Source organism: Amblyomma maculatum, chromosome 3, assembly GCF_055883805.1.
Source record: "Amblyomma maculatum isolate TAMU_Amacu chromosome 3, ASM5588380v1, whole genome shotgun sequence".
Lineage (NCBI taxonomy): Eukaryota > Metazoa > Arthropoda > Arachnida > Ixodida > Ixodidae > Amblyomma > Amblyomma maculatum.
This window is the reverse complement of record NC_139346.1, coordinates 167,213,081-167,236,784: the sequence shown is the minus strand read 5'-3', so window position 1 is coordinate 167,236,784 and position 23,704 is coordinate 167,213,081. Positions and strand designations below refer to the sequence as shown.

Below are 23,704 nucleotides of genomic sequence, written 5' to 3'. Positions count from 1 at the left end.
GGCCACGTCAACTGCCAACTACCACCTGCCGTTAAGCTCTTAAAGGAACAGAACACTGAAATTTAGGCCTCGAATTTTTTTTCGGCGCAATAGAAAGATTGATGTCTACAATGTTCGATTACATAGCGGTTTTAGTAGAAACGCTGTAGAAAATTTTTACCGGAATTTTTCGGTCAGTGCATGCGCCCGTTTTTATGTAGTCCGATGCTGGAAACCATGAGCAGCGACTGCGATGACGACTGGTGGTCGACAAAAAAGGCGTACCGAAAGCAAATATGAATTTACCTCGCCAGACAGTAATTAGATACTTTTTGCGTAGAGTATCGTCTTTTTCAGTTTCCACACTTAAAGCTGTTAAGGTAGAACAACGTGCGCCTCGTCGATGAAAGGGTTAGTGGGTAATATCATCGCTTCATTAACGGAATTCCAAACCCTGTGGCGCCATCTAGTAGAAAAAGCTGAAAGCATGCCTCTCGCGTCTCGCGGTGCTAAAGGAGAGGTGGTTTTTATTTAAGGACGCACTGGAGAGGCCACAGAATATAATAAGTTATGACAAGCACTCCTAGAAGAAAAAAGAACAACGTGCATTTACTAAATTCAGCGATATTTTGCTGAGATGTAGTTACGTGGGCTACTACATTGAAAGTAATAGGGTTTCTCCGCTAAATAGCGCCTCAGTTGTTTTTATACGATTTTCAATGTCGACCTAAAATTATAAAGTCTTTTTTCTTTGCTATTGTAGTGATCGATCTGTACTATATCAGGCAAGATCTTTTCATTTCGACCATAATCTCATGACATATTTTGGTCAGTGTTCTGCTTCACTCACAACTCAGAAGCCCACGCCGGATTTTTTGCAAAACGGTGCCCTTAAAGGCTGTCGCGTTATCTCGGGGGTAAAATGAGCAGCGTTATTGTTTATGAATGAAGCGTATGGGGGCGCTATTTTTGGTCGTCTAGTTTGAAAAGGCAATGCGAGCCTTTCTATAGGCTTTTTCTCTCTTTTAACGCGAACAGACACCGACAAATGATTCAAGAGTGTTTGTTAAGTAAGCTTGACGAAGTTATTAGATGAATGATGCAAACTCAAGTTGAGAGCTGACGAGTAATATGTATTCCGACATATTTGCTTTAGTGCAGTACTGCGAAGACCAAGCTCAGCATTCCGCCAATATTTGACAACTGTCATGGCCGGATACTGATTCGCCGTCGGTTTGCCTGACGTCATGCGACCATATGTCATGGCTGAACGGACAGGAGCTTCTAACATGGGCAGCCCTTTTGAGATGAAAATCAGACATGGGGCCATGGGTACCGAGTCAAACATGCTATACTTCTACGCCATGCAGATGCGTTCGTGCTGCTTAGTACAAGCAGTGCGTATTACCAATGTCGGGTGGTCTTTCACATAATGTAGTAAATTATGACTGTGTACCAATGAGTATGTGTGACTCGAAATTCAAACCGAAGTATGAACCGAGCTGCTAGGGCACCTAATTCACATTTTGCCTAACTACGGTAAGTCGGCGGTTATTCCTTTATTAGCTTGATACCGGTGTGAGGGAGTACAGTGTATACCATCGGCATTTTTAAGACGCGATGATATGTTCAGCCTGATTAGTATTCGTAAGGTGGGAAGATAAATGTACCTTTGTATATTAACGCGACAATGTTAATAATCTCGTTCTGAAGAGCATCCGAAGTCGGCATTGTCGACGTTTTGAGCGAAACATTACGAGCTTGCCTTGGCGTGTGGTACTTTACAGGTGATGTGGTCTGGCACAGATTACTCGGCAGTAGGTCTGACTTCATAAAACCACGTGCCGTGGCCGTGTTGGCAGGAGATGGGATTCGTAACTGGGACCCTTGGATACCGTATTAGACACGCTGTCCAGGCTTAGTCCATGCAGGCATGTTAATTCGTGTGGCTTTGTTAAAGCACTCACAGTGAGGAAAGACAGTATGTATGCCGTGCTCTGGAACATCTAGATGGACACCCACTGACTGAAATAAAGATTATAGGCCCCTAGCCACGGCGATCGTCTGCGGTGAAGACCGCCCAGGCTCTGCACTGTTTTGTGAAAAGCACAGGCCTTACCGAAAGGCTATGATTTTGCTGTTATGTTACGTGATATGACCGTGACGTGATGTGACATGTGTGTGATGTGACTGTACTGACTTCACCCATTTCTCTCTTCCCCACAACTTTTATATCCGTTCACCCCTCTCCCCCAGTGCAAGGTAGCAAACCGGTTTCTTTTGCCGGTTAACCTCCCTGCCTTTCCCCCTCATCTTCCTCCTCCTTGTTAAAGCGAGGCTTATCTATGACAGGTTGCCTTTCACATAAAGTGGTCGCCTGCTACTACATGGTTATAAAGATGTGTGAGTTAATAAAGGAAGAAATTAAGAAATTTGGGAATAAAATTATGGGGGACACTTAAGATCCGTTTTTAAAGGGAAGCTGCACCGGTTTTAGAATTTGATGCGCTTCAGAGGGTCGAATCTGCAGGGTTTGTATGTTAAGTATACGAAATATTTTGGCTTTTGAAATAGTGACGTAATCATCGATTAAAGTTGCTACCCCGTTCAGGCTTCTCCGCAGTGCACAGCGCTGGAGGGGGGATGTCAGTAGCAGACGACAGGAGTACGACAGGCGGTAGTGACGTCAAGGACGGCGTCTACCTCTCTTCCGCTTCTATTGCCCGAGCAGGCCGTGCATCACCTGTCGCTTGCAGGCTACACAGTGCAACCTTTTTCTTGTCTCGCGCTTGTTTTCTTCTTGCGAACGTTACCGCAAGCTTTTTCAGTGCATCTTGCACCGTTCTTCACGAAAAGAACGACCATGCCGTGGTTCTGCGCAGCCTATGGCTGCACGAACACTGGCGGCCGAGAGGATGTCGCCTTTCATAAATTCCCAAAGGAGCGCAAGCTATCGGCGCTTTGGGTTGCCGCGGTCAAGAGGAATGATTTCAAGCCAACAAAATCGTCGGTGATATGCTCAGATCACTTTCGTGACAGTGACTATCACCAAAGCTTGTCGTTGATGCGATCTTTTGGGATACCGATCAAATCTGCGCGATTGAAAACCGGTGCTGTGCCTTCTGTCTTCGCACACAAGAGCACCTCTCCGCCGCCAAGAGCTGCTTTCGCAAAAAGAGGAAAACTCGAGGTAAGAGGTCCAATACATCATATTGCTCTTCTGTTCTGTTTACGTTTTTGTTCTGTGGGGCAAATGGCTGGCCGGGCAGATGAAGGCACAGGTGAAAGTAAAACTGCTCAGCATTGGCGCCCGCTGACGCAGCTGGAAAACTGTGAGAGAGTAGAACTTTTTTTTTTTTTTTCATGATTAGGCTATCGGTGCGATGTGGAGAGTCATCACACTGCTGAATTGACGAATGGAAAGGCAGCCCTTATTTGCTCATAAAAAGTTTTGTTCAGGAAAACGAGCAGTTTTGGACCTCTATACGTTTTGCACTTGGCGATCCGATTCTGCTTGCACATGCATAGTATGAACTTTTTAAAATGGAAGTCAGAAACCTATGTCATAAAGAAGAACGCACATCCTAAACTTGCCTCTGCTTTGTTAAATTAGGCTTCTTATGTCATGTTTATATGTTATGGCTATTTTCTTATTTTCAGGTTCTTGGAGAGCTCCTAGGAAATTCAACTATCCCAATTAAGAAAAGAAATCGGGGCAGCATGATGTCTGTGGTCGAAGTCGTGATGTTAAGCGCAGCTAAATGAAGTGTGCTAAACTTGCGACATGGTAGCGCGTGACTGCCGGTAGCTGTCCTAGCGTTTCGGTATTTTTACCGGTGTTCTAAATGGGATTACGCGCGCGCAGCAAGGTAGCGGCCTGGCTTCTCGTCGATACCGCGCTCCCGCGTTAATTTGCTAAATCCCGCCAGATTAAACTGTATACGTTCTCGAGGTTGCGAGAGCTGAGAGCATGACTTCTGCTGCTCTTGCTGACATATAAATGACAAAATTCATGTAACAAAACTGGGGCGACGGCTCGTCTGGATGAGTTCATGTGTTTACAATCGTCACATCAAGCGCATTGACGTGACACTGCTTCGCTCGAGTCTGGCAGGAGATTTAGGGCACGAGTAACGCAGATATGTTCAATTGAGAGCAGATCACAGGCGCATACAGCAGTGCAGCGCAGCGGTACGTACCAGTGTGAATTTCCCATGCGGGAAAAGGTTAGCGCTGTCTCCTCTCTCGTCATGTCGCCGCTGCCGCCAGTGTCACCTTGTTCCGAAGCCGCCGCTGGTTCGAACAAGTACGGCTCAATATCATATTCCCCTGAGCAGCGTGATCGTTGCATGTTCAGCAGGATACATCCACAGAAAAGCACGTGCGTGCATGTACAATCGCTTGGACCGCCGCTATCACTGAATGGCACGCCGTCGTTGACGTCACGACGCGCTTGACCAATCACAGGCAAGAGAGCCACTTTCAAAACGCCCCACGGCGTTGGTGCACGTTTTTCTGATTAAAAAGTAGTTTGTGGTCACTTATGACTAAATTTAACGTCGTATTCGTGTTCAGGGGGTCGTAAACTTTATATCTGTATTCCGAAATCTTTCTTTTTAAAAAGTGATGCAGCTGCCCTTTAAGGGTATGACGCGATAGCGTAAGCTACCAGCCCACATATAAAGCCTTGCTTTTGCTAAGCCGTATGAACGTGCCTGCGTAGACTAGGAGTAATGTGAATGCAAGTGTCCTGGCCAGCTGATTCTGAGATCACCATCCCATATGAAAGGTGAGGCCCGAGTTGGCAGTTCCTGCCAAACGCAATGTCAGGCAACCTATACGTCCAGTTAGTGCTCGGCCGTGTCACTTGCCAGCTACCGGCCTCCAGCGCCATGCTCTTGAATTTTCGCTCAAAACACCGACGACGACAACGCCGACGGCGCATTTTCCGGCGAACGGGACGTTTATTGATATTGCGTTAAAATGAGTAGAATATTTTGCATCAATCTGGAGTAGAGTTGAAGTGATGTTGCAAGATACTGGGTTCATGAGAGTGGTATAATAGACGATAAACGACGCTATCATCGGTGAAAATATGAGCAGAAGGGCTACTGTCATGGTGCAAACCATTTACGCAGATGTGAAAGAAAACGAATGCCAAGACAGAGCACTACATAATTTGCTTCCGAAATCACTACAGTAAGACCGAAGATATTATATACAGTATACACTTGACAACAGCCTGTACGGCACCATCGCGACAGCTGCCCTGGGTAATTTTCGAAGCTAATGCAGTGGCCTAATTGTATGAATTAATAGCGTCAGCAAAGGTAGAACGAGAGGAAGAAGATGGTTTACACGGTATGATGGAACACTGAACAAGGGTAAAGGGGGGACACCTCAGTTCGCAGGTCGAGCCAATGTTTCGACAAGTGGCCCAGACGAAGACAAGTCCACTTGTCGAAACGTTGGCTCGACCTGCGAACTGAGGCGTCCCCCCTTTAACCTTGTTCAGTGCGCCATTATATAGCGTCAGCAAAAGTGAGAGCTCTCTCACTCAAGTTTTCGAGCCGTACAGTTTTCAAGAGATGCGCACCTGAAGGAGACCGTATCTACACACCCACCACCTCCACCAAATGGGCAGCACAGTGGACATGAGCGTCGCTCGTGGAAGAAGACGTGTAACCACTGAACCTTGAAATGGTTTGCAAGCGAACTGGTCTCCTTCTGCAACAGCGCTCCCGCCTGGTCATACGAAATCGGGATTTGGGCTACCCCCTTTGCGGAAACACATCTGTACTAGCCGTTTTCGATTATGGGATCAAACGCGGCAATAGGAGAGATCGTCAGGTTGGATGAATGGTTTATCTTAACCCGAAGCAGGGAATTAGACAACCTAGGGGGAAAACGTAGATTCGTTATGGTTTTATATGGTTTAACGTCCCGAAGCGACTCCTGAAATATCCTGAACGTCCTTAAATTTCGACCACCTGAAGTTCTTTAATGTTCACTGACATCGCAAAGCCCACGGGAGCCTCTCCATTTCGCCTGCATCGCAAAGGGGCCGCCGCTGTCGGGATTCGATCCCACATCCTTGGGCACAGCATTCGAGCGCACTAAGCAGGAAAAACTTTCAGTTCGCTGCGAAAACTGCATTGGGAGAATGCGAAAGCATTAGCGCTGCCACGACGCTTTAGTAATGTTTACTTTTTAGTCTGTTATTTTCATGTTTTTATTAAATTTTATTTAATTACTGTTTATTTTTCTTCCTTTTATTTTATTATATTTATCACTACCATTACTCTCAGTTATCATTATTTTTTACATAGCCTACTAATGCTTTCGCACTCATAAGTGAGCGACACCGGGAACGGGACGCAGTCGATGCTGCTGTGGCGTTGGTAGTTCTGCGATTCTGCCACTCGCCTACTGCGAGCAAGTAGTTTCCGTTGAACACTATACCGTTGGTGCCGGAGCTTAGAAACCTGTAGTTGGCATTCAGTGTGTGAACTGTAGCGATGCAAGCATTGTAAGGTTCCAGCATGTTTTTAACATGGTGTATTGAATCAGAGTTTTCCATTAAAACAACATTTTGTTTGTTTGACGCATGCAGCTAGCTATGGCATGCACGAATTCGCGCTACCATAATTTGGGGGGAAACAACAGGACAGGCAGTTAAACTCTGCCTTCAAAGATATGATACAACAGTTTCAATGTCTCCCATCTGCCCCTTCCCGTTGTGCTTCCTCTTTCGCTTCCATTCACTGCTACTTGATTAATCAATAGTCTCTTACTTGTATACCTCTCTTTTCCCACGCGTAGTCACTAAATGCAGTCGCAAGATACGAATACCTGGTCACATTTAAAGGCATAATAACGTGTTATAAGCATAGCCACCGCCATTTTCCAGAACCCTGTAAGGGCCACCGGAAGAAAGGCTCCTTCTTAAAAGTTTTAGAAATACAATGCTGTGCCCGGCAGTTTTGAAACACTTCAATATAGACCTTTATGGAGGCTGCAGAGTCTATAAACCGACCTTCTCGGACGTTTTCTACGTGGTATAGGCCTGTTCATCCAATCACGGGGCAGAGTGTCTATTATAACTCGGAATCAAAAGGACCTCGAATCTCAAGAGCGAAAGCCCAGTTGTCAGCGCCTGCCAACTCGACCAAGTCACGCTGTCTAGCAACGTCGCACAACTCAACGACCAATCAGTACACGACAATATCACCTGGCACATACCAGTTACCAGAGCCATGGCCATATTTTGTTCGCCCACAACGCCGATGCCGAATTTTCTTGCGAGTGATGCTTTCAATGAAGCCGGGTTAAAACCGGCACGTCGCAAAAATGTCCGCCGAAGCGTTTGCTGAAGTACAGTTGCTGAAGTAACAGCCCCTCCAGGTGGCACAAGAAATAATTGGGATTATGCGATAGTGAAAAAGGCTGACCGCCGAAGAATTGACGCGTTTGAATTGTGGTGCTGGCGAAGACTCTTAAGAGTTCCTTGGACTGCCAGAAGATCAAATCAGTCGATATTGTCGACCATAAACCCTGACTGCTCATTGGAGGGTCAAATTCTAAAGTTAAAGCTCAGCTACTTTGGTCATCTGATGAGAAGAGAGGAGTCGCTGGAGAAAGATTTGATGTTGGGAAAGGTTGAGGGTCGCCGGAGAAGGGGTAGGCAGCGAACGCGATGGTTAGATGGCATTCTCGAGGCATTGCAGATGAAGCTATGTGATGTTAAGAAGATAGTGAGAGACCGGAAAGCGTGGCGTGACATGGTCCATAGGGTCACGAAGAGTCGGACACGACTGAACGCCTGAACTGAACTGATAGAGATACCCATGCGATTAGCGGTCTCTACATCCTGAATGATATCGCTAATATCATTATGATTAACTTTGAACAGACGGGTTGATATAAAATTTAGAGCGCTGATATAAGTTGCTTCGGAAGTCGTGCTCTTTTCCATTTTAAACGTACAAAAAGTACGCGGTTTCCTGACTCAGCTCATCGTAAATAGTAGTTGAAAGCTTTTAAAGAAATCAACAAGTTTCTAGATGCGGCTGCGCGCATTGACCATAGAGTCGCCAGGAAGCATTGCAGGGTCATCCCATCCCAGTGCGAGCACATCCAGAACGCGAAAAGTTCCAGCGCCTCCATGTAACTCCGTACCATCGCATCTTTGTGTAAACTATAGAGTACTGCACTGGCTCGGGCCTGCACGAAAGCCCAGGCCCGTCCCGGCAGGTCCGGAGTATTGCTGTTTTCTCGGATCCAGGCTGGGCTCGGATTTGACGTTGTAGGCCTGGGCCGGCTGCAGGCTTGGAGTGCGGGCCCAGACCGGGCAAACTATGCACGGCTATCGAGGGTGAAGGACTCACGCAACTAAATTTAGCCCAGTGGTTTATGAATAAACCATACTAGTACGTTTGTTGACGCCGAATGAGAGAAAGCTCATTTGTAGACTGCGTTTAATCAGCGCCACTCAGTGGTTTGTCCAGGTAACTTCGGCCGTGCAGGCCTGGCGTCATTCAACGCCACACGCTGAAAAAGATCGGAAAATCCAGCAACGCGTTGTGCTACACTGAAGGCCTTATGGAGCGATGTAACACATGACACACGGCTCGTTTGCACGAGCATGCGCCTACTAAAGTACACAACACCAGTACGCACACACTGTCGGATCTAGCAGAAGGCGCTCTGTATCTTCCTTTGTTTTTGTGTTACCGCTAACAACTGGCAATCTGAAGCCTAATACAAGCTGCCGAAGAACACTCAGGCGATTGTTTGGTAGGCAACCGTCTGTTCAAAGGTAGTCTTTGATTGTCTGTCTTCGCCTCCCTTCCCCCCCCCCCCAGAAAAAAGGGAAATCCATATCCAACACACACACACAAACACACACACACACACGCACACACACACACACACACACGCACACACACACACACACACGCACACACGCGCACACACAAACACACACACACATATATATATATATATATATATATATATATATATATATACTGCGTTTCGACTGCTCCCCAGCCAACTGGGAACCAGTCGCAACGTCAGGAAAACCTTATGTATTAGAGCACATCTCTTTGGCGCCCATTCCAGGGCTTCGCGTCGGCGTCGGCATCGCAACCAGCTCCGCCCTCCTTTCAGCCCCCCAGCTAAGCCTCCTCTTATTGCGATGCGCCGACCGCGCGTGCTATCTAATATTGCTGCGCGCGCTCCCCCCTTCATCACTGCTTAACCCCTCCCCCCTTCTTCCTGCGTGGCGGCGAGGGTACTCTCCGGTTGCCGAAACGCCGGCTCGCTATCAGCGGATCACGGTGCGTGCATCCCAAGCCAAAACGCAGAGTCACGTTCTCTTCACTCGCTAGCGGCGTCAGCGGCATCAGTCAGTCGCTGCTATCTGTTTGTGGCGCAGCGTTCCTATGGGCCCACGCACTGCCTCCCACAACCTCCCGATAACTTAATTGCCCTCTTCATTTCTCCGACCACAAAGCTTCTTTCATGACAGCCAAGAACTGTTAGTGGAGTGCTTCTCGAAATAATACGGGTGAAAAATTAAAAAAAGTTGTCTATGATTGTACACACATGTCTTGCTCGAAATCATTTCCTCAATCTATCGAAAAGGTGGAACAGCTGATGAGCTGCGCTCAAATTTCGCATTAGGAAGTAACGAAATCGTCGACAATTTTTAAGCGTGTGTCAGTCTACTTTATAAGCATATAATTTCTGGTTCATAGTGCTTTCTCCTGAACTGCTATATATATTCTACCCTCAAGAAGGACAGTCCACAGTCCGAAACAGTTGTTAGAATAAAACAGGAGAATCGGGAAAGTTGTGTGACATCCTGTTTGAATTTACCTGGCCCATTAGTCAAAAGCAAACTATACATGTACACCTATATATATATATATATATATATATATATATATATATATATATATATATATATATATATATATATATATATATATATGTGGCCATTAATTCTCCACAAGAATATGTAGATTTTTGCTTTTTCTCCTTTTGCCCATTCATGTTCCTGTTACAGGGTTGCCGGAGACACTATTTTTGTGTGTGATTAAGCAAAGAACTTGCCTCAATAGCTAATTTTCAATAAGGAGCAATATTTAAAGTGCTTGTTAAGCATAGTTTTTAAACGTACATTGGGCACGAGAGCTTTAAATAAAATGTCTTCTAAAAACGTTCTTGACCAAGCCTTTCCTTCTGCCAGTACTATAAGCGTACCCTTCTCTACTGAGAACAATATCTCGTACGGTTTTTCTCCCATCTTGATTCATTCTTAAGCCGTGATTAAGTAGTACATTTTTAAGGCGTGTGCCAAGACTTACTTTGCCAGAGTTCTGGTCGCGCAAGCCCGGAACCGGTCTGGGCCTGGTACATGTGGGCGAGAGCCGGGCTGGGGCCAGGCCCGGGCCCGATTTGTGTTTGATTTAGCGCCAACCACTCATCTCCATTTTTAGGCATTTTACGAAGCTAGCTCGACATTTTACTAGTAGAAGGTACGGTGCCTTATTTTCATGAAACGCGCCCAATTTGCGTCCAAGAATAAATTAGCGTCCCCGTAGCATAAGAAAGGGGACGCTAAGGATTTGAAAAAGTACAGGCCGATTAGCTTACTGTCTGTTACGTATAAGGTTTGGTTTGTGGAGCTTAACGTCCCAAAGCGACTCAGGCTGTGATAGACGCCATAGTGGAGGACTCCGGAAAATTTGACCACCTGGGGTTCTTAACGTGCACTGACAGGTATTTACCAAAGCAATCGCTAATAGAGTCAGGGCAACTTTAGGCTGCAACCAAGCAAAAGATCAAACAGGGTTTCGGAAACGGTACTCTACTATCGATCATATCCATAAAATCAACCAGGTGATAACAAAATGCTGGGAATATAACCAGCCCTTATACATAGCATTCATTGATTACGAAAAAGCATTTGACTCAGTAGAAACTTCAGCGGTCATAAAAGCATTGCGAAACCACGGTGTAGACGAACCGTACATGAAAGTGCTGGAAGATATGTATAGAGGGTGCACAGCAACCATAGTTCTGCAAAAAGAAAGTAACAAAATTCCTATAAAGAAAGGCGTTAGGCAAGGAGACACGATCTCCTCAGCATACATGGCACAATTACTTTTGAAAAGGAATTAAATTACATTACTAATTACTTTGCGGAAGATCACATAAAATTAATTAAATTACATTACTCATTACTGCTCCCCAAAAAGTAATGAAATTACATTACAATTACTTCTACTGAGTGATTCAATTACTTTGAAATTACTTTCTAGTTTCCATAGATGCAAAAACCAAGTAAAGCTATTAAACAAAACAACAACTTGTTCTTCAGAGTATTCTAGTTGACTATAGTTCTGCTCAATTCTGTCTCCTTTTGCCAATCCGTTACGCTGGCTTCGGATTGCAGCACATCGTTCCTGCTTTCGCGTACTCTACTTTGTTGTCTATTGAAGGAGTGATGGCGCACTTTAGTAAAAGTAATTTCGAGAGGAATTAATTACTTTGCTGCGAAATTACTACCAAAAAGTAATTCATTATATTAGTAAATTACCAAACCGAAAAAGTAATTAATTACATTACAAATTACCGAGAAAAGTAATTAAATTACAGTAATTTCATTACTTTAATCCAATTACTGCCATGTCTGCTCCTCAGTACTATTCACAGCTTGCCTAGAAGAAGTATTTAGAGATTTGGAATGGGAGCAGTTAGGGATGAGAGTAGATAGAGAATACCTGAGTAATCTGCGATTTGCTGATGACATTGCCTTGCTAAGTAACTCAGGGGATGAATTGAAAAGAATGATTGATGACCTAGACAGGAAAAGTAAAAAAGTAGGGTTGAAAATCAATATGCAGAAGACTAAGGTAGTGTCCAATAGCCTAGGGAAGGATCATCAGTTTACGTTAGGTAGCGAAGCACTAGAAGTAGTAGGCGAATAGATCTATTAAGGACAGGTAGTAACCGCAGATGAGGACCATGAAAAGGAAATAACAAGGAGAATAAGAGTGGGATGGAGCGCATTTGGGAGGCACTCCCAGATTATGACTAGCAGCTTACCGGTATCGCTCAAGAGGAAAGTATACAACAGCTACATCTTACCTACTTACCTATGGGGCTGAAACGTGGAAGCTAACAAATAAGGTTCTACTTAAGTTGAGGACACCGCAGAGGGCTATGGAAAGAAAAATGGTAGGGATAACGTTAAGATATAGGAAACGTGCAGAGTGGGTCAGAGAAATAAGTGAAGTCAGTGACATTCTAACGGAAATCAGGAAGAAGAAATGGGCATGGGCAGGACATGTAGCGCGAATAAAGAATAACCGATGGTCGCTTAGGGCAACAAACCGGATTCCAAGGAAAGGAAAGCGTATCAGGGGGCGGCAGAAAATTAGGTGGGCGGATGAGGTTAAGAAGTTCGCAGGGGTCAAGTGGATGCAGCTCGCACAGGACTGTGGAGGAATATGGGAGAGGCCTTCGCCCTGCAGTGGGTATAGTCAGGCTGAGAATAATAGTGATGATGACAAATTACACTTAGCAGACTAGAGCTGAAACCTTATAAACAGGCCTTGGGAAAGTTTTAACCTGTTGCGTTGTACCGGCTCTTATTATTAAAAAAAAAAAAGCCTAACCTTAGTACACATTCTCGTCTTCACTCGAATTATCTCTACTGCTTAACACAATCAAATAAGGCCTTTATTTTACACTGGACGCTTAGTAGAGCACAATTCTTGTCGTGATGGCCTTGCGGCAAATGTGGCAGGTACTGAGCTTCTTCGCACAATCCGCGCATGCGCTGTGGCCGCAGAGGAAGGCCACGTTGCGACGCCCTTCCATGCAGATGGCGCACATTAGAGCACTCTCCAGTTCTCGCAGCTTCGTCACCAGTTCGCCCTGGGCATCGTTGTCTCCGTCAGTGCTCTCTCTCGGCGTTCGGGCTGCGAGAACACAACGGAGTGAACATGCAGTAACTGATTCGTAATGCGGCAAAGTGAGCATCAAAGAATTCTGTTTTTCTCGTTTGGTACACTCTGTTAACAGCTGTCGTTGCACTGGATCTGCTGAAAACTCTTTGTGGCAGGAAACCTATTGATGACCTTATTGAATAAGCGACTACCTTAGTAATTATTTTATAAACAACGCATAGTAAGCTGGTCGCTCTTCCAAGTTTCCAATGCTGTTGCTGTCATAAGGGGTTGCATGTACAGGGCGTCAAAAAGATTTTCGCAAAATGCCCCCCCCCCCCCCCCCCCCCCCTCTATCCTTCAACACATCTATCGTTAACGGATACTCATAATCGGCTCCTAGCTTCGCATTGCATGTAAGTGGTTTTTCATTTGAGTCTTCGGTTACCGAAGTCTGTTAAAGATATCCAGTTAACAATATGTCTAAAGACTGCTTCATTCTGAGAGGGCAACTCCGTATATTTTTCGACATTAGCGGATTCAGGCAAAACTTTTACTTTATACGTTTTTCTCTCCTCCCTTAGGCATTCTAACAGATTTGGGTGCCGTGCGATAATCCATTTGCGGTGAACCCGATTTTAAAATGTGCAGTTTTCAAGGTCGCAGGCTGCCCGTCTGAGTAAGAATGAAGCGAGGAGAGCTAAGCGCGTGTCGGAGACGCGCAAGGCACGTAAGGAACCTCCCGTGAAGCGTCGGCGTGAAAAGGCGGAACGCAAGCTGCGAGTGGCTGGGTTCAAAGCCGCGTCGCGTGTACAAGAAGACACTGCAATACAGCCAGATGAAGGAGATTCTAAGAAGACCCGCCGGATTGCTGACACAGCAAGTGAGTCGGCGACGAGAAAATTTGAAGTCGACTTTGTAAGCAATCCATTTGGCAGTGTGTATGGTGCGCGTGAAAGACTTTCGCCGTGCATATCCTGGCTTAGCTCTGCAAAGCCTCTGCCAAATTTTTAGACAGCAATAGATGCGGATTTGAGTGGCGAGAGGTACTGGGATCGATACCCAGCACCTCCACCAAGATGTTACGAGGCACGTCGAGATATTAGGAGGCGATGGTACGTCGTAGCCGCAACAGTTCACAGTCAGGGACACACTCACAGGAGAACCAGACGTAGCTGCAGCGTCGTCTTTTTCTACCAGCCCAGCACTTCGTCATCGTCTCTTTCACTGCGTACCGTAACAATATGTTAAAAATTCTAGAATGATGCTGTCAACGTTAACAAATTTCTAACCACAGCCACTTAAGCAATCCTAAAACAAGTTATTGATTCAGTAGATGTTGTTTGACTGTGTAGATTGTACTGACCTCGCCACTTTTTTTGTTCTTAGTGCCTCGATTAGGATCCTTGTTTCCTGTGGTTGTTTTCTTGGCCGCTTAGGATGCAGCCATTCTGTTGGCCATTCAAAAGCCTGCCCGCAACTCTAAACCACCACGTGATGGGCAAGTCAGTACTAAGATGTGTTACACTTCGCTTCAATCCCTCACAAAGGTTTGCAATGAATACCTGCAGTAATTCACCATGTTTATAATTACCTCTTTAGTTTCCTTTCGAATTCTCAGAATTATTCGGCGCTTCATCAAACAGGGTAGGGGTTACACGCGGAAGCAAGTTTGTAGCTGAAATGTTACGCTAGCAGTTATTGGGACGCAATCTTCCCTAAATAAATTTTATCCGTTGTAAACAGCCAGGCAAAATTTGAGGTCTGTGGTGTTAATAGGAACAATTGCCCATCAGACATCACTCTCTTCTGCCTGGAGTTCTAATATAGGTTATCATATTTCCCTTGAAAAAATTACTATTAATGAAATGGAAACAATTATCGCTATTTTTTCCCTTCACAGTTTACGAAATTTGCTTAGTGAAGCCTCTGTAAAACTTCGCCGCTTCTTGCCTCGTCACAGTAGCACAAGAAACTGTTTTAGTGCCAGAAGAGATTTATTAAGTAAAATGCTCTCCGGACATATCCACTTAGGTCACACCACTGGAAAAAATTTTGCTGTGGTTTAGCTTGTGGTTAAACCATGAGTTACGCGAATGCAATCTGCATGGCTAAGCTTAGGTTCGGTTTGAAAGTAAAAGTATGGCTTTTGCACATAGTGGTTTACTGTATGGTTCCAGCTTTATTTATGTCATAGGGGAATCACTTCGCGTATGAGCACCCCTTGCCTCTCGTCGCTGACCATTCTCATTCGCGCGTAGAAGACTTTTAGTGGTATGACATCGTCTCTACGTCGAACTCCGGGGCACACCGCCGTCGCAACGTTCGAACAAACCTTCTGTCCTAGTAACTCGCTGTTGTCGTTCGCCTCTACCAACTATCGTGTTATCTGCTTTCTTCTTTCTTTTCCTTCTTCTTCCTTCTTCTTCCTCCTCTTCTTTTCTTGTTTTCCTGCCTTTTCTTCTTCTTTTTCTTCTTTATCCATATTCTTCTTGTTTGTCTTCTTTTTCTTCTTTTCCTTCTTCTTGTTCTTCTTTCTCTTTCTTTTCTTCTTCTTCTTCTTTCTTTGTTTTTCTTCAATTCCTTATTTTTCTTCTTCTTTCTCTTTCTCTTTCTTGCTTTAATTCATATTCTTTTTCTTCCTTTTCTTCTTGATTTTCTTTTCTGTCGTTTTCTTCTTCTTCTCCTTCTTCCTCCCTTTTTTTGGCCGGTTGCGTGACGGCACGAACCTGTATGGCATGACCGAGTTTTCTTTCTTCTTTTTCTTGTTCTTTGTCTTTCTTTCCTTTTTGTTTTTCTTTTCTTTCTTTCTCTTTTTCTTTTTCCTCCTTTTTTTTTGCAGGTTGTGTGACCTCACAAACCTTTATGACATGACCTAGTTGACAGGCGCTGCCAACACAGGTATCTCCTATGCGATGTGAGGAGGAGCTGGGATCGAATCGACCAGAACCGTTGAACCTTGAGCGTGACGCGTGCTACCCGTATGCAACGGACGCACGTCCGTAAGGTTTGGCAAAGGCGGTGTTTTATGTGTATATATTTCGAGCGGTCATTTGCATATGCCGGTAGCTTGCGGCTCTATGCTGGTCAGTATGTGTAATATCGCTGTCAGGCGGCCACTTTCGATCGCGATCTTGCCGGTAACGATCGTGATTGAGATTTAAAGTGCGGTCGAGATCTACACAAGAGACAGTGTTGCGTACACGATGATCATCGTCTGCAGTCAGTAGAAAATTAAAAAAAAATCTTGAATAAAACTTTGTTGGAAAATTCTAAATCATGCGCAGGAAAAAAAAAATCTGGTTAATAAGATTGGTTACAGAAATTGGTTGCCATTCCATTGATGTCCTGACACCTGCTGCAATAGTCGGCAGTAGCCAGATCCATGTTCAGTCGCGTGAATTGTTCCTGTGTTTGTTCTCCTTATTTCTGTGCTCTAGCTGTGGAAAGTTGCCTGTACTGCAGGTGTACGTTTTCCTATCGCTGTGCCGTCCAGCTAAGAGCGATGGGCAACCTTGCAGACGCAGGCAAGACACCTGGCGACTAGCACACGTGGGAACTGGGAAGCCTGTTCGAGCCAGCACGTTTGTTTACCACTTCTAAAACACGTCTGTGGCGTTAAGAGCATGAACATACTTTGCAGTTCCAATCATATAAATTTAAATACATAGTTATATATTTTTAAATTGCGCGTTTTTATAATAATTCGTTTTAGTAATCATTACATAAGTTGGTATATTCGATTAATGTATGGGAACGAAGGTGGCAACGACAGTTCGACCGCGGTCGAGAATAAGGATATCAGGCGATCGCGATTGAATTCGCCGTGCAGCAACGCTGAATCCGCATCCAGCTCCATTTCGATCGACTTGATCGACGCCCAATTAAAGGATCAGTGGTTAAACAATTGAGTAGCATAGTTCACGTGTAGAGAAGAGAATCCGCAGGGAGAGACGCTGAACGGAGTCTTAACGTGTTACGTCATACCTTTGAAAGTAGAGCTTAAGTGTGCCCGTAATATTTTTCCAGGCATAAAACGATTACGCTAATATTTCTCTTAAACTGCACAACAGATTAAACAAATACAAACACTACTCTATGCTTTCAGCGATTTCGTTGAGTGTTCGCTTTCTTCGTATGTAGGCCTTAACAAGCTCTCCATATCCCTACATTTGCCTGGCCTAAACCATAAGTGCGTTTTGTGCCGAGCTGAGAGTCTACCACAGCTTCTTTCCTCCCAACTAGACCATCACTATTGCCGACAAAACACACACGCTCGTAACTCCATAGATCTGAGCTAGAATGTAGCGAAGCGACACGCGCGAATCATATTGCTTGCACTAGATATTATATTTTGTACTCAGAAGCTGCGCGTTATTTTTGGTAACTCACCGCTTTTTCGTCTACAACATTTCATTTGCGAAGCAAAATGACAGTATTCTCCGCATGCGCAAGAAAAGAGGTAGGACTTTAAAGATGTTGGAGCCGCTTTGAACGAGTAGGTGCCTGGCTTGTGTACATGCTTTCATGTTGCGACTGTCCATAATGCGAAGACCCCTCATGAAGGTTGTTTTCACAGATTTAATTTTTGTATCAGTCTTACATATAACATAAGAAAAACAAACAGGTCAGTGGTAAATCAGTAGTAAGAAATACCTTAATGGTTTAATCTGAAATCATGGACCGAAAATTGTACCTCACCGTGCACCGACTGCAACTGCACTCAGTTCAGTTCAGTCGTTCAGTCGTGTTCGACTCTTCGTGACCCTATGGACCATATCACGCCACGCTTTCCGGTCTCTATCTTCCTAACATCACATAACTTCATCTGCAGTGCCTCGAGGATGTCATCTAACCATCGCGTTCACTGCCTACCCCTTCTCCGGTGACCCTCAACCTTTCCCAACATCAAATCTTTCTCCAGCGACACCTCTCATCCGATGACCAAAGTAGCTGAGCTTTAACTTTAAAATTTGACCCTCCAATGAGCAGTCAGGGTTTATGGTCGACAATATCGACTGATTTGATCTTCTGGCAGTCCAAGGAACTCTCAAGAGTCTTCGCCAGCACCACAATTCAAACGCGTCAATTCTTCGGCGGTCAGCCTTTTTCACAGTCCAACTCTCGCATCCATACATCACAACTGGAAAGACCATAGCACGAGTTATACGGATCTTGGTTGGCAGACTAATTTCATTGCTGCAGTCTCCTTCCCGGGTAATCATGGAGCCCAAGAAGAGAAAATCTGTCACAACTTCCACTTCTTGTCCCTTGATGCTCCAGGACTTGATAGGGCAAGAAGCCATGATCTTTGTCTTTTTAAAATTCATATTAAGCCCAAACTTCTCACTCTCTTCTTGTACGCGCATCAGAAGTCTCTTGAGTTCCACTTCACTTTCTGCTTTTAAAGTGGTATCATCAGCACATCTGCACTACTCGTGCACAAAATGCCACATTGCCGGACGCAAACTGCACGCGATTGCATAATAATTGTTATGGCGAGAAAGTAAAAATAAAACATCACTCGCAACAATCCCCGTCCCACACATTTTTATATCTCACCTCTGAGGACTGCTCTGGCATCCACCTTGGCAGATTTGTTCCTCGGTGAAATATTTAACCTGAAACGCAAATAAATGAGGCAACAAGCTGACTTTTCTCTCTTTCGGCTCATTATGGCCCTCGTATGACAGCAACTCAATTGAGATAAACGTTTAATTTCGTCCTCAAGGGCGCCCATACAATGGGCCTAAAAAGTGGCCAGGACCATTTAACATCCAGTGCAAATTTGGACAATAAAAATTAGTTTCAACGCTAGAAAAAACTATTTTATATTTTTGCGTTTATGTTGTAATGTAAAGATCTGTATATATACGAATTTACGGAATGATTAATGTATTTACAGAGGTATAGCTGATGCAGGTGCAGTCGAGCAGCTAGGGCCAAGTGGCTCCCAGTGCTAAAAAGCACTTTGTCCTAACATTTCCCTAGACTAACTGCCATGACACAATACATGGCGGCCAACGCACCGTCCAGGTGCTAAACGGAGAAAGTAGCAATATTTTCAGTCTGGCACTCTTTCATGGAATATAAGAGCATTATTCTTAATTTATTATTTACCATATTTTATGCGTTATGCATAAAATGAATTTCTCAGTAACAAGCTCGATCATTATGTCTTTAAAATACTTTTACCCGGCCGACACAAGTTCACGCCATGCATGCTGTCAACAAAGCAGATCAGCTCTCACCCTTCTCTGCTGGGAGAGTCAAAACGCCAGAAGACGTGGTCGAGGTTGTGCCGGTTGCCCATGTAGCAACAGGTGCACAGGTTGTAGTCAGTGCACTCTTCGCACTCCCAGCGTGCTCCGACAATTTCACGTCTCCCACAGCCGTCGCAGTTGACACCGCAGAATATAACATCTGTTAGTTGAGGAAACAAGCTGTTAATGTTCAAGGACCACACACCGTGTCACGCTTGAGGACTGGGAAGCGCTCTGTGGAAAGTATAGGGACATGCGCGTCCATAAGTATACATAAGTAACCAAACGGATACTGCTGATTCGACCAACACCGCAGCATTAAATGCGTGAACTGCATTGCATAGTGATTACGGTGGCAGCACGGTTCCAGATCCAAATTATCAATATTTCTATGCATGAAAATCAACACGCGTACGTTCTCAGCAGACTAACGAAGTCCTCGTGCGTGAAACTTCATTACTCCCTCGCTCGGTTCCTCTCTATGTCATTGGCTAACTCGAGGGTTCTAGCCTCGTAGAGTGCTGTGCTTTCTATAGTTTACTCTTACTACATTAAGCTATGTACAATGTCAACCAGTCATTTACTAGGCTTTGCTGTGAAGAACAGAGACTAGCCATGTTATGAAATTATCAACGAATGTGAATCCATACCATTAAGAGGAGTTCTTTCATATGTGAATTGAACACAAAACGACTGGTGCTCTTGATTCAACCACTGTTTAAAGTTGCTCCGAGTCTCTACCCAGAGCCAATGAGGAAAGCAATCAATTCTGCAGTTCTAGCCGTTTCAAAGCTTGTGCGTCTTTTACGAATTGTATAGTGTGTAACATAACCAACCCATATATCACGGAACATGACCAACTAACGAAATTAATGTCCTATACAAATCACTCGAAATTGACAATCTTACCTTTGTTATGTACGTTTTCAACTTGTCGCACTTGGGATCCTTTTCCCGAGGCCACCATTTCACTGGAATCGAAGAAAACGTCAAGCTGAATACTTCTTCCTTATCGCAAACTTTTCGTTCGTGTTCCCACAAGTAATGCACCTGAGAAAATAAACGTGCTGAATTAACAAGATTGTACGGTATGCGACACGGCGTGTGCGATTTGATGTCCTGAAACCACTCATTTTATCAGGGACGCCGTATTTGAAGGCCCCGTCGTAATTACGTCCACATGGGGATATTTGCCGTACGCTGACGTCATACCTTACAAAGTCACATTTCGCATTTCGTATTTATCGTAGCACGGCCGAGTTCAAAATCGGGTACTCCGACTCGCCTGTTCGAGAATCCTAACTCAATCAGCATAAATGGTGAACAATACAAGGCAAATAGTAGTCAGCAACTATACCTTGAATGGTCACAGATACGAAAAGCGTGCTATGCGCCCCGAACTGAACGAAAACATCAGCTGTCGAACTAAAAACGACTTCATACAGGTCCCTCGGTAGTTTAATCGAAGGAAAGCACACTATTTTTTCTTTCTAACCTCCTCGATTTGGTGAAGTTGTTAATCCCTTTAATAAAGTCAGCATTTCGGGAGCTTCTACCGTGTCACGATTTATCTCCATTTTCAGTATACTTTGTCGACGGAATTGTTCTAGTACGAGCACTAGTACTGGAATAGCGGCATTAGGAGATACATGGCGGACGTCGGAAGCTGCCGGTGAGGCAAAGGCTGTCACTACTTAGAATTTTATATGCCGGTAGATGTACATTTAACAAAACTGACGTTCTTGCAACTTTCCTCATTTAAGACAGCCGGGCCTTGAACGCACCGAGACACCGCCGCACCACTGCCATTCTCAAGCTGAACGCATGGTCGACAATCTGCTGGAAACGACATCAGTTGTCGAGCGGACAATTCTCGCGACATTGATCACTTGCCGTACCCCTTTTCAGCACAAGTACGGCACTATTCTAAATTTGCTCGCTACTACTCGGCGTCGCGATGCCGCGGCCCGTGGTCGCAGGCGCTATGACGGATCCCCCATCGCCATTTGACCAGATTCCTTCACTGAACGTAAATGGCTTGAATTTGTTGCCATATTTCGGACATAAAGAGATAAGAGGAAGTGATGCCTTTACGCAGCTTAAACGGTTCGCATCCCCGTTTTACAATTAAAGAGCATGAACATAGAACCGTAAACAGCTGCGCGTACGCGTCGAGAATGCTGCAGCCTATCAAAACCCACATAAAGCTTCGGCTGACGCTATCCTATCAGTAAATATCACAACATAACAAGCCATACCATGCCGTAAGATGTCTTGCTATATACAGACTACCATAAATAGCATGGTATACCATATGATACCATATACCATACCTTACCGTACCATAACATATTCTATAACGACGAACTACAGGCGAATAGAGTATATATCGATAGATTTGTGGTAGGTTTAAAACGCTTTCTATCGTAATGAACGACAGATTGAAAACGATAGGAGAAACGTTTTTGGGAAGTTGGTTGTCTGTAGAAAAACTAGTTGCAGAGAGTTGTTATTTGCTCGAGCAAATCAATGATGCATCTTTTCTTTTACTTCGTCACAAAAACTAACTGGCCCTATCGCAAACTGGTTATTTATTCCTAGTTCTTCAACCTTAATTCCCGCAAACATTTATATGTGTCTGTACCAGACGCATCAAAACTTAGCTCCTCTCCTTGGTGACATCACCTTAGCCCAGCTTTCAGGCTCCTTTGCCGCACGTGAGAAATAGCGCGCGGTCACAAATCGTTTCTGTATATAGCTGCCATAAGGCTCACGTATGATAATGTACAAGGTTCTCAAAAATTTAGCGCGAACATTGTTCGATGTGGCTGCGCCCATGGGGAGCACCACTGCCCCCAAGCTGGTAGCAGCCTCATGCAAAATGACAGCCGACACGAAGCCCCATCTCGAGGACACTTTTCGCGTGCGCCACTGTGAATTGATTCGTGACCGGATTAGATGCAATGGTGCTCCACAAAAGCGTGGCCACAAGAAGCCGTATTCCCGCCAGTGTTGTTCACCCTGTACGTGGATCAGGTTCGGTCTGGCTTGGTTTTAGGGTTTAACGTCCCAAAGCGACTCATGCTATATGAGAGACGCCCGGCAATAGAGGGCCCCAAAATTTTCGACCACCTGGGGTTCTTACCGTGCACTGACATCGCACAGCACACGGGCGCCTAGCTTTTTGCCGCCACAGAAAAGTGGCCGCCGAGGCCGGTATTCCATCCCGCATCCTTGGGCACAGTAGTCGAGCACCCTAACCCCTGCGCCACCCCAGCGAGGTCTGTACGTGGATCAGTACACGTGCAGCGGGGACGTGCAGTGGGGACGTAATTGGAGCATTCATTTGCTGTCGGCAACAACTGTGTCAGGGCTCTTCATCGAGTTTAGGTCCACATTATTATGTCGGGAACAGATAATATTAGATGTAAGGTCACGATAGGTAGGTGGATGAAATTAAAAAGTGGGCGGAGATCAAGCGGATGAAGCTGCACAGGACCAGGTTAAATGGAGGAATATGAGATAGGTATTAGCTGTGCATTGGCCGCTGTCAGGCCTATGATGATAATTATTATTCTGCGTGGCCTGCGACCTCCTACCTGAGCGCAAATACTCAGCAGGAAAGTTTGCTATCACTGCACGTTGCATTCAAATGAACCCCTATCTCAAAAGCTGCGTCCAAAAAGCTCATTCTACAAAAAAAAAAATGGCTGACAATGTATTCAGCCCTGCTGAGCGCTCCAGAAATATGTTTTCGGTGAAAATTTGCGAAGTAGATATAAATAAGGGGATAAATATGAATTAATCGTGGCTTGTCGGTAGCTGGCGCTAACTACAGTCAGCCGGCGGATAGAAATAGTAAGCAATGAAGCAGAGGTTTGTTATAAATATGGCTTGTTATGTCATTCTGTTTTCAAGCTGACGTCGTGCTGTCATTTTCTGCCCTGCAGCTCTTACGCGTGCTGCATGTTCCCTGGGCTGTTTAGTTATGTAGTCGATTCCGGATATATCGAACTCGAAGGGGATCGCGAAATAGTTCAATATATCAATATTTCGGTATATAAAACGTGCGAATTAATTGGCTCTTTGTAACCGATGAGCATGTCCACGCGCACTCACGCTAGCTACGCGTGTACTCGTCAGCCGGCTTACTAGTTACCCACCGCTCTCAAGGAGTGCAGCGTGTTGAGAAGTGCACGTGCGCGAACCCACGCGTCGAGTGTCAGTTCGTACCAGGCGTTCAAAAGAGGTGCGCACCTCTACGTGCCATGCCGTAGGAGCAAGCAAGCGCTCGTAATATTTCATAGCAACAGATCGAGGTGTCAATGCTTGCGTCTTGCGCCACGTGGCACAAGTGCCTTTGGGTTTGGGGATGATATCAAAGCTGCTGCAGAAACTGCTTCGGAGAAAGTCATTGATAATCACAAGAGGTCTAATCCTGTTGTGGGTACAATATAAATGTAACAAAAAGGTCAAATACGACATAGTTGATTTCTCCAG

General features: G+C 45.0%; 2 protein-coding genes across 2 annotated transcripts in view; one reads left to right on the top strand and one right to left on the bottom strand.

Annotated features, from left to right (window-relative positions):
- The window catches only part of LOC146196786 (uncharacterized), a 168,731-nt gene that overhangs the window by 69,155 nt on the left and 75,872 nt on the right, over window positions 1-23,704 (top strand). The window lies entirely within an intron of this gene.
- LOC146196788 (E3 ubiquitin-protein ligase mib1-like) lies at window positions 12,727-18,616 on the bottom strand. Its single transcript, XM_084598524.1, has 2 exons — window positions 18,504-18,616; window positions 12,727-12,974 (listed from the first exon to the last, which is right to left on the bottom strand). The coding sequence occupies exons 1-2, from the start codon at window positions 18,613-18,615 to the stop codon at window positions 12,751-12,753; spliced, it is 336 nt and encodes a 111-aa protein (XP_084454650.1). The 5' UTR covers window position 18,616; the 3' UTR covers window positions 12,727-12,750.